Here is a 10,637-nt window from a genome sequence, read left to right as displayed (position 1 = left end):
TATCTGAATATATGTTTCTATACACCACAAAGTAACAACAAACACAAATCAGAATTATGTGAAGGATCAAATGTTCTTGAAATAATTGATGAATAAAAGGAGGGGAGAGATTGAACAAAAATGACAATTTAATGATTGATAAATATTGAATGAACATAAATTTGTTTGATTTTTTCAAATTGTTTTTTTTATGACGTGCTGGCCCGTCCCTGCTCCACCTAATGGTGGGTTGTGACGGGTTGTGGACTGATATGTCTCTCTAGTCTGTTCTAATAGCACTAGCTAAATCATTAAGAATTGAAATAAACATCTTTGAACAAATTTGTATGATGAAAACAAACGGTGGAAATTGAAATAAACATGAATCCAATACGAACAGATGATGAGAATTTGAAAAACTAAAGTATTTGCAAGTATTTGTGTTAGAGCTGAGTTCTTCTTTTGATATTTCTCTTGCCATAACGAGCTAATAATATTTTCTAACTTCTTCGGCTTTGATAACATATTCGACAAATTTGTATTTTTTTAGGTCAAACACATACGGATGTAAAATTTAAATATTTTTAATATATGTTATAATAAATTATTTTATTTCTAAGATTTACTTGCTATTAGAAACCTAGAATACTATAATTTTTTTTAGGCAAAAACTTATGTGAGACGGTCTCACAGGTCGTATTTGGTGAGACATATATCTTATTTTGGGTCATTCATGAAAAATTATTACTTTTTATGCTAAGAATATTACTTTTTATTGTGAATATCGATAGGGTTGACCCGTTTAACAGATAAAGATTCGTGAGATCGTCTCACAAGACACCTACTCTTTTTTATTTACGTACGGCATCCAAATTGATTTCATTTGCAATTCCAGAGGAGTTCTCTTATAACAAAACCAGCAATTTCATTCCAAATCTGATTTGACTATGAAAATATTTTCGTTTTTTTCTTGGTTTTAAAGTGAATCCAAATTGTCTCAAACGCGGTGTGACGTAAGAAGAACAAAATTTTCAAAGTCAACACGGCGACATCACTATATTCTTGGTCAACCAGTTCCACCATCTGTTGTCTTTCCAAAAGCAATCAAATCAATTCTCCGACGATAACATGGAAACCGTCGAAGTAAAATCATCGTCTAAAGACGGGAAAATTTTTGGGCTGTTCAAGCTTCCGTTCCGAAATCCTTCGTCTTCGTCAAATTTCTCCCGGAACCGGCAGAATAATGGTCACGGGAACAATAGAGTTCGCCCGCAGGCGGAGGGATCAGCTGGTAGCAGTGGAAGCTCGGTATCTTTGGCGGCCAGATCTCTTCTCCCGACACGGCGTCGGTTGAAGCTCGATCCCACTAACAAGCTTTACTTTCCTTGTCCGACCTTCTCTCTATCCTTGACTCATGTTTTCTTTTGATTTACAATTGGTCCTAGTGTTCTTATGCTTGCTGATTGATTCTAGTTTACTGGGGAAATGTTCGATTTCGTTCACTAAGTTTAACATGTCCTTTTCTTTTGTTGGACATATACAATTTAAATCATGTGATTACATGATTTGTTGTTGTCCTTCTGTGATAAAGCGTTAATATGATTAGTTGATGCAGAATCTTTGAAAGGAAAGTTATAATCTTGTGTGTGTAACTTTTCCATTGAGAAAGAGGGAGTGAATTTGGGAACTGAAGTTGGTAATTTTTTTTAAAATTTCAACCGCCTGCGAAGTTCCGAGTTGAACATCGATTTCTAATCCACTGTTTAGAAGTGCACGATTGTAAGCTGAAGAGACTCAAGTTAGAACTTGCTTTTCTTTTTCTTTGCTACTGGCAGATGAACCTGGCAAGCAAGTCCAAAGTGCAATCAGGATAAAAAATATCAGCAAGTCTCATGTAGCTTTCAAGGTATGCCAAGTGTGCGTTTGCTTTCCATTTGTTCCCTCTTTATCTCATTTTTTCTTTAAGCTGATATGCTAATTCGTTGTCTCATCAGTGGTTTCATTGATGCTTTTTCTTTTGATATTCACTGTCATTTGCTGACGTTATATAGTATCGAATTGTTTCTTCCCGCTGGTATTTGTTGTTGGTTTGCTTCAGTTTCAAACAACTGCACCAAAGAGCTGTTTCATGCGTCCTCCTGGGGCCATTCTTGCTCCCGGCGAAAGCATCATAGCCACTGGTAATTTTTTAGTGACTTTGCACGTTCTTCTTCAACTATGGATTGAATATGATTTAGAAATATTTTTTTCTTTTGGGGAAGACTTCACTAATGTTTGCCGATCTGTCTGTCTCTGTCTTTGTCTTGGATGTTTCCATCAGTATTCAAGTTTGTAGAGCATCCCGAAAACAATGAAAAGCCAATGAATCAGAAAAGCGGTGTGAAGTTTAAAATCATGAGCCTGAAAGTGAATGAACCAATGGACTACATACCAGAAATGGTTCGATTAGTTCCTTCCTTATTAACATTATCTTGTCTTTATTGTTGCATTATGTATCTTTGGATACATATTTGATATTTTACAGTTGTCTCTAACCGTAAGCTTTGAGTTTTAAACTGGCACTTTTTGTTCAAGCCATGTTATGTTATTAAGACAACAATGTTTCAATTTACTTCAAAATTCGCACATATGATGGTCCATTTGAACTCCATTTCAATTTGTTTTGATCCATCTCGTCTTGTCTTTGCCAAGTTTGACGAGCAGAAGGATCAAGTAGCTGTGGAACAGATACTCAAGGTTGTGTTTCTAGATGTTGAACGTCCTAATCCGGTGAGAAAAGATTTTCTACCCCCTGAATGCACTAATAGATCAGTTTTTTAATGGAAACGCTGATCAAAATTAAGCTTTGCTTCTAAAGGCTCTTGACAAATTAAAGCGTCAACTCGCCGAAGCTGAGGCTGAACTTGTGGCCCGTAAGAAAGACTCGGAAGATACAGGTCCCAAGTTTATTGGAGAAGGACTGGTCATCGATGAATGGGTGAGCCAAGCTTATTTTAGAACATCATATGTTGTCTTATGCGTCTGATCTTTGACATCGTCTTCTGTTATACAGAAAGAAAGAAGAGAAAAATACCTGGCTCGACAACAAGAAGCAGGACAAGGGATAGATTCAATATGAGTCGCGAGCTCTACTTTTTCTATTGTTGTTGTATGTCGAATCTTTAAATTAAATTTCCATACATGCATAAATGTACTTATAAAGTTATTTTGAATAATTGGAACAAGTTATTAAATATATCATTTTAAAAAATATATTTTGTTTGCTTTGTTTTATTAATATTTATACTCCTCGAGTAAACTATATTTAGTTTTTATAAATATACCAAATTGTTTTTTGAAAGACGGTTATTAAAAAAATAAAGCATAATGAAATAAAACATAATATTTTATATAATGGTGATTCGGGTGAGTTGGATCGGGTTGAGCAATAGTACTATTCAAAAATTGTTCAACACAACCCAACCCGAACTCGAGCCAACCCGAAAACACTCAACCCGAACCCGAATCAACCCGAGCAACTCGATTAACCCGATTTCGATTTGTTTTTAAATTTTTTTAAAGAAAATTAAAAAAAATTAAAAAATATAATATAATTTAATTTAATTACATAATAAAAAAATCTCCCTCAGAATTTAAATTTGAAAATCTAATTGTTGAAAAATAAAATATATTTACTAAATCAAATAAACATTTGTTTAGAAAATAAAAAATGTTCAAAATAAATATTGCATTATGAAAATTTATGATATAAATATATAATAAATATTTTTTCAGATATACAATATATAAAAATGTAGGCAATACTTATTAATTATATTTTTTTAAAAAAAATTAAAATTTTCGGGTCAACCGAACCCAACCCGATCATTTTTTCGGGTCAGCTATCGGGTCCAGTCCGATCTGACATGAATCCGAAAACCCCAAACTCAAACTTGATTTTTTCGGATTGAATCATGTCGGGTTGGTGGGTCGTGTCTGATTTTGACTCTCCTAATTTTATAGAAAAAATTATCCCAAAATAATTACATTTCCTATAAACAGTTGGTTAGCAAGTGCATTTAAAAATATTGTGATATTATTTAATTTTTATTACAAATAAATTATATAAAAACTATTTCAGAAAAAAAAATCACTTTTATACTTAAAGCATGATATTAGAAAAACGATAAGTTAAAAATTTATACTTAAACTAGTTTCTCGTAGATTGAGAAAAAATATCGAAATTTTTGGTATATCGAGATTATCGTGTCAAAAAATATCGAATTTATTGAAATCTTCAATACACCGAAGATTCTAGCACGATATGATAAAGATGCCGGAGTTTTCGGTACGACAACACTACGAAATTTGAAAATTTTGGTATATATCGAAATATCGAAACAATATAAATATATATAATATTTTTAAATAATAAAGTTATAAATTTAAAAATATAAAGTTTTTTTCGATATAAAACGATATATATCGATACTGTACTGAAATCTAGATATAACGCAAAATTTATGTATAATCGATATGTTAGTTATGTATATCGAAAATTTCGATATATTGAAACGCGGTATACCAAAAATTTCGACACCGTATAAATATATATTTTCTTTTATCATAATTTTCAGTATGATGTATGGTATTGTTTATCACCCTTGTATGACGTGTGCTTTTTGCATAATGAAATTCAAATTAAAAAAAAATATAAGAATACAGAAAAATAAGTATGATTCATGATTAGTGTTATAGTCTAAGCATAGTGTTTATCGGAGGGGGCAAACGACTGGAGCAAGATGAAAACTCAACTATTTTATACATCAGAGATTCAGAGCTCAAAGTCGAAATTGTTTGCCAACCAAATGGCCTTTGAGTATCGACTCAGACCATCAGGTTCTAAAGTCTGTGCCACAGACTGCAAAAGCTTGATTTTGAGAACTAATCAAACTTCAACTAAAGGTAAAAAGTTCTCCAACTCAACCTTATTCATTAATCAGACAGGTATGACCAAATTCTGTCCATACCCGCCTCCAGCTTGAACTATGATTGAAATGCTTGAAATTATGGTCGAGCAACGGGAAACTTGCGCCCGTTTCCCGATGATGTGTTCGAAAACCATGTTTCATTACGTGCTTTAGGCATATGACCATCGACAATTAACTCTTGTATATTTTCTTACATGAACGAATCAGATGCAATCTTGATAACAACAGGCATATAAACTGAAACTCGCCTGTCTACACGCCACAGTTAATGTAGGCAATTGAACACCCAATATGCATAGTTTCTAACTCAAATCATTCTTACATACACTTCTAGAGATTTATACCACAAAGAATACAACAGCAAAGAAATGAACAGTCATCTGGGCCGGGGGGAGGCGGGTGATGTGCTTCTCTAGAACGAAATGATAATTCCGGGGCACCACTTATGAACGAACTTGACGGATATAACAATAAAAGCTTCGGCTGCCGGGATAGTTTTGAACCCCAGTTAAATGTCAGATTGTGAATCCACGTGGCAAAATTTCATCAACATATAATGCTCACCTCGGTAGTCACAATCTGTTTGCTTTTTTCATTGAAACTGATCTGTAGCCTTTTTCCCAACAACTACTCAACTCGCTTGCTTTATTGATCCGACTCCTAACCAAGCACAAAGGAGAGCTGTTGACTGTGCATAGTCTGCAATCAAAAGCATACAACATTTATGATTAGAAATGACAGCAGGTATTTGGATCCAGGAACTCAAGAGAGAGGACGAGGTAAAATCCTAAGGGGTAAAGTGAGGACTCGAAGGAAATTAGCAGGGCGAAACTTACACACGTTTAGCAAAATAATGTGATATTTCAAAGATATTAAATATTAGGGGGGGAGATCGCCGCACTCAACTCATGTTGGATCCACCCCTAGCACAAATAGTAGACTTAATATGGTTTGTTGTGGTCGACAACTGAGAATTGACATGATCAAGTATATTTTAAAGAAATTTCTTCGACCAAAAAGGCAGATTATACTGACCAATGATTTTTTATTTAGTGTGATCAAAGAGTGAGAACAAGAGGAGGAGCATCTTGTCTTGGCCCTGCTATGGAACGATAAACGTAAACTTTGTCAGCTTGACTGTCATCACTTTCCTCGTCTTTGATTACTTCAACATTCAATCTTGGCATCTTCCTTGCTAGCAGCATGCACCCCTTCATGGTTAAATTACAGGCAGACATCCACAAAGACCGCATCCTTTCGTATTTCTCGAGCCCAGATAGAAGCGCAGCATTACCAAATGGGCAATCTCTTATCTCGAGCTTTCTTAGCTTTGGACAACCTTCTAAAACACACTGCATTCCCCAATCGCTGCTGCCAGCAAAAGCCACGGAAAGAGTCTCGAGATTTTTGGCATATTTCCCAATATACTCGAATGTAAGATCAGTCAGAAGGCCGGAAACTGATAGCCTCCGAAGTTTAGTGCAAGTTTTAGCCACAGCTGCAAATGCTTCATCCATAGGATCGTTTGTGAGGTAATCTGGCTGGCCAGGATTCATTATGCAAAGACGGAAATGAGTAAAGTCGGGGCAGTTCTGGACTACGGTCACTACAGCGGCATTAGTCATCCGACGGCAAAAGTAGAGGACATAGTGGAGTTTGCGACATCCACGAGAGACGGCCAAGAATCCCGAGTCTGTCACCCCATGGCGATGATGCCTGTCATAAGGATCAGCAGGGAAGACTCGGAGTTCTTCGAGCAAGGGGCAGCTGGATCCAACAGCCTCAAGCCCTTTGTCTTCAACCGTATCGACTACCTATATAAAAACAAAATGATAGGTATATATGGGAATAAGTAAATGAGAGTAAATCCATAAAACTAGAGGCAAATGCAAAAACAGATTCAGCTGTTTGACCATATTGAGATTTGAGAATCAAATTGAGAAAGTTCATTCAATGCTAATTACTTACTAAACCCATCTTGATCCAAATTTCTTACCCAAAGGCGTCGTAAATTGGGGCAGTGAGCAAGAAGTTTTGAAACCTCGACACTTTGAAGAGCAGCATCACTTAAGTTCAAGAAAGTTAGACCGGCACAAGCTCCGTAAAGTGCGGGAAGATAGGGAGAGGTGACTTCCCATAAACCCGAAAGAGCATGGAGGTCTTTACAATTTCTAAAAGAAATCTCAAGATCTTCGCATTGGCGAGGCGTAAGTTCTTGCATGAAAGAGCCAGTACCAAGTTCCATTAATTGGGGAGCAAGTGTAAGGAGCCGTTGTAATTGTTCCAAGCTAACACTCTCATTGACCTTCAGAACTCTTAAAGATTTGCATCGACTAACAAGCCTCTCGAGGGTATCAAAACTTACGTCACTGTTAAGGCTAGCAAAATTTAGTATTTCTAATGAGACGAAGTTATCTGGAAAGCAGCTTAGCCAACCTCCACCAATGTCCTCAGTTACATTGTCTTGTATGTTGAGCTCTGTCAAGTTCCTAGAAGAGAAAGGCACGTGTTTAACTTTTTCTTGATTAAAAACCGAACACAAGAACATGTAAAATGCCATTTGGGCACAAAAAGAAACTAAATTGGAAATATTGAACATTTGTCAGCAATTGGTGAATTTAAAGTGTCCCCTAGTTTATATTTTCTCATGATTCATATATTTTTTTACAATCGCTTGTCAACCAAACATAGATAAAGTCAAAGGGGGCACCTACATCAGTGAGTTCTATTTGCATATCATTCCAATTTCTCTCGAGAATAAATTTCATCTGCCTGCATTATTTGCAATGAGGGATAACATTGCAGCAGCAATGCAAATGGCAAAAAATACAAATAGAGAATTGTCTGCTTTTGAATTGTCATCTCTCACATAGATATTAAGCAAGAGTTGATCATTTGGGACAAGTTAATAGGTGATGAAAAGGAAAGAGAGATGAATTCAACACTTTTCAATCCAACAACTAAATCAAAAACAGGATGCAAAGCAGTGTAAATAAACAATGAATAAGCAAGCTGCTTTCACCCCCCCCCCCCCCAAAAAAAAAACAGTCCCTCGTCACCCACCGTAGCATCAAAAAATGTAGATCTCAATAAATGCCAGCAATTGTCACGAGAAAGAGATACTCAGGAAAAAGTTTAGTGTCATGCAAGTACTAGCAAACAAGATTTATAATTGTGAGTTCTGCAAATAGTGTCATATATGGTCAGGTCACCGAGATGCAACGGCATAAACATTCATTGAAACATTTTCATTAATACTCCTAAATTTAACTGAAAATTTTAATCCAAGAAGGAATTCGATAGTGAGATTCTGAGACCTAAGAACAATGAATCTTCGAATCATGTAAAATTTCTAAATATTCAACCAAAAAATCAGTCCATAAGTCACATTCAAATCAAACATGGCCTCTCCGGACCAATGAACATTGGGATAAGTTGAATCAAGGTCATTCTATCCATTAAAGGCAAAGCAACAAGTCAGATGTCACATCAAAAAAGCAAATCAAAAGATTTGAAACAAAAATATAAAGCAGGAGCACTTCAATTTTCCATTAGAATTCATCTGTTTGCTGACACTTCAATTTTCCATTAGAATTTTCATCTGTTTTCCACAGCAAACAGATGGACAAACAAACAAATGAGAAACGGAGAAACACCTCAGAATCAATTTTCCCACCTCAAAACAACCTCATTTATTTCTCAGCCACATCGGTAAACAGACTTTCCAATATCATTTTCCTAAGCCAAATGTCATGAATTATACAAGTACCATGTAACGTTATCAAGCATAAACATATAATCAACAGCTTCAATGGAACTAATAATTTCATATGATCCCACTAAAAAGAGATGGACTAAAGGCACCGATGTTCTACAAAAACTAAAAGCACAGTAAAGACCCTTAATTATTGCCAAGACGAAAGAAAATCTTGAATGAATCCGATTAGTCAGCATCTATAGCTAGACAACAAATGCAAATACACGCACATAACATTTATAGAAAACCAAATAAATTTTGCAACCAACAACACAGATCGAAGATTCACACAAGAAGAAACATTTCTAAAAACTGTTCTTACATGCAATGAGTGGCAATGGCATTGAGCCCATCATCGTTGAAACCATCACAACTTGACAAAGATAAAGCCTTGAAACCCAGAAATGACTTAGCCAAGAACTCCAAGCTGTCATCACTGACAGTCATTCTCTTTAACCTTAGCTCCTCCAAAAAAGGGTAAACTTTTGCAAACATGACCAGCCAAGGATTCACATCAGCGCCCCAATCTCTGGGTAACATATTGAAATCAGAAAATCTAGGTTTTCCTTTTAGTCTAACACTTTTAATTCTTGGAAACCTTTTAGCCACAATCTCAGGAGATACAGAATAGCAGTTGCCTATAAACAGATTTGTTCTTGTCCATCTCTCTACATTATACCAATTCTTGCAGACGAGGGAGACTGAGTTTCTGTCCTTGTGTGAATCTATGAGTGAGAGAACTTTTTCCAAGACTTCATCAGGGAATGACGAGTAAGTGTGAGTTGATCCATTCGAGATAGCTGAATCTGGTGTTGAAATATTGGGTTTCTTGGGGTTTGGATCCATGCGCATCAAATGGGCTCCTTGAATAGGGACTCGGGTGCTGAGAAGATTGTAATCTCTCACAATCATATACAAAATTCAGAACCCATTTCATATAAATGTATGTTTATCGCATAATGCAACAAACCATAAGAATATGAAATCCTAAACTTGACCAAAAAATAATACAGATCAAAAATCTTGAAAATAAGAGGGATTAATTGACAACATCTGTGGAAAAGTAAAGAACAACTCGTCCAATAATAACGACGAAAGATTAAAATTTACATTGACAAACCAATATTTCTTCTTGATTGGAAACCTCAAATCCTTTAACTCACCTTGCTCGGGAATATATTGGTCAAGAAAAGTGTAAAAGCAGAAGCTTCAAATTCATCAGAACACTAACACACGCAGAAGCAAAAACATATTGAACACAAACCCAACAACCCAAAAGCATCAGAAATCCACCTAGAATGCGGAAATCATAAGAAAAATTAAACCACGTAATCCATTTGCTTACAGAATAAAGTAAACAAAAGCCAGGAAAAAACAGAATCCATAAATAAATAAAAAGACTTAGGGGGCTTACCTTCTTGTTGGGATACTTGGAAGAGCTGAAGAGCCAAAGAAAAAGCTCAGACAACCCACTTGCTAACATAGCAAGAAAATAATAAAATACCCCAATTATTCGAACGAGGAACCAAAAATAATAATAATAAATTTGCAGTCTACATACGATAGATATACGGACCCTGAACACTCAAGAGTGACGTCCTGTACATAAAGGGCTTAATTATTAGAACGTCCACGTTAGCTGACGTCGACAAACAGCTGGAGGGAGAGCCACCAAACCTCCGCCGTCGTGTGATGTCCACGTTGCTGCCAAGTTGGCACCCGTCGCAATTTATGAATTTTTTCAATCCATATGGTCGCTTGATTTCAAGCTCTTATATAAGGGCACCACAGTGGGTGTTAAAAGAGGTGTCACTTTTCAATGTGAATGAGCGTTATAACGTTCATGTGTAAGTTTATTTTTTTTTTTAAATTGCACAAAAATCGTACCGTCGCCGATTTTCTGACACGTGTGCCCCATGTGTTTTGAATTA

General features: G+C 35.8%; 2 protein-coding genes across 8 annotated transcripts; one reads left to right on the top strand and one right to left on the bottom strand.

The window, feature by feature from the left end:
* Nucleotides 1–985: 985 nt before the first annotated feature.
* On the top strand, nt 986–3,212 carry LOC140980125 (vesicle-associated protein 4-2-like). The gene is made up of 7 exons (XM_073445816.1): nt 986–1,366; nt 1,815–1,885; nt 2,078–2,159; nt 2,300–2,418; nt 2,671–2,748; nt 2,837–2,956; nt 3,032–3,212. Exons 1-7 carry the CDS (start codon nt 1,108–1,110, stop codon nt 3,095–3,097), a joined length of 795 nt encoding a protein of 264 aa, XP_073301917.1. The 5' UTR covers nt 986–1,107; the 3' UTR covers nt 3,098–3,212.
* Nucleotides 3,213–5,111: 1,899 nt separating this feature from the next.
* LOC140980084 (protein TRANSPORT INHIBITOR RESPONSE 1-like) lies at nt 5,112–10,277 on the bottom strand. Of its 7 annotated transcripts, XM_073445767.1 has the most exons (5): nt 10,137–10,260; nt 9,029–9,607; nt 6,946–7,438; nt 5,985–6,763; nt 5,116–5,648 (listed from the first exon to the last, which is right to left on the bottom strand). In XM_073445767.1, the coding sequence occupies exons 1-4, from the start codon at nt 10,187–10,189 to the stop codon at nt 6,008–6,010; spliced, it is 1,881 nt and encodes a 626-aa protein (XP_073301868.1). In that variant the 5' UTR covers nt 10,190–10,260; the 3' UTR covers nt 5,116–5,648; nt 5,985–6,007. The 7 variants fall into 7 exon arrangements, with proteins under 7 accessions (XP_073301862.1, XP_073301890.1, XP_073301896.1 ...); XM_073445761.1 differs by having other exon boundaries at nt 5,112–6,763; XM_073445789.1 differs by having other exon boundaries at nt 5,113–6,763; nt 9,029–9,589; nt 10,121–10,277.
* Between the last annotated feature and the right edge of the window lie 360 nt (nt 10,278–10,637).

This window comes from Primulina huaijiensis, chromosome 1, assembly GCF_012295235.1.
Source record: "Primulina huaijiensis isolate GDHJ02 chromosome 1, ASM1229523v2, whole genome shotgun sequence".
NCBI lineage: Eukaryota > Viridiplantae > Streptophyta > Magnoliopsida > Lamiales > Gesneriaceae > Primulina > Primulina huaijiensis.
The sequence above is the reverse complement of the archived record's forward strand: the minus strand, read 5'-3'. Positions and strand labels throughout refer to the sequence as shown.

What these genes read in the sequence shown, in the direction of transcription:
- LOC140980125 (XM_073445816.1), top strand. Translation starts at nt 1,108, where the DNA reads ATGGAAACCGTCGAAGTAAAATCATCGTCTAAAGACGGGAAAATTTTT. An exon ending in TAACAAGCTTTACTTTCCTT is followed by an intron (nt 1,367 to 1,814) that starts GTCCGACCTTCT and finishes TGCTACTGGCAG; the next exon opens with ATGAACCTGGCAAGCAAGTC. An exon ending in GACTGGTCATCGATGAATGG is followed by an intron (nt 2,957 to 3,031) that starts GTGAGCCAAGCT and finishes TCTGTTATACAG; the next exon opens with AAAGAAAGAAGAGAAAAATA.
- LOC140980084 (XM_073445761.1), bottom strand. Translation starts at nt 10,189, where the DNA reads ATGTTAGCAAGTGGGTTGTCTGAGCTTTTTCTTTGGCTCTTCAGCTCT. An exon ending in TGGCTCTTCAGCTCTTCCAA is followed by an intron (nt 9,608 to 10,136) that starts GTATCCCAACAA and finishes TATGATTGTGAG; the next exon opens with AGATTACAATCTTCTCAGCA. An exon ending in GCCATTGCCACTCATTGCAT is followed by an intron (nt 7,439 to 9,028) that starts GTAAGAACAGTT and finishes TTTCTCTTCTAG; the next exon opens with GAACTTGACAGAGCTCAACA.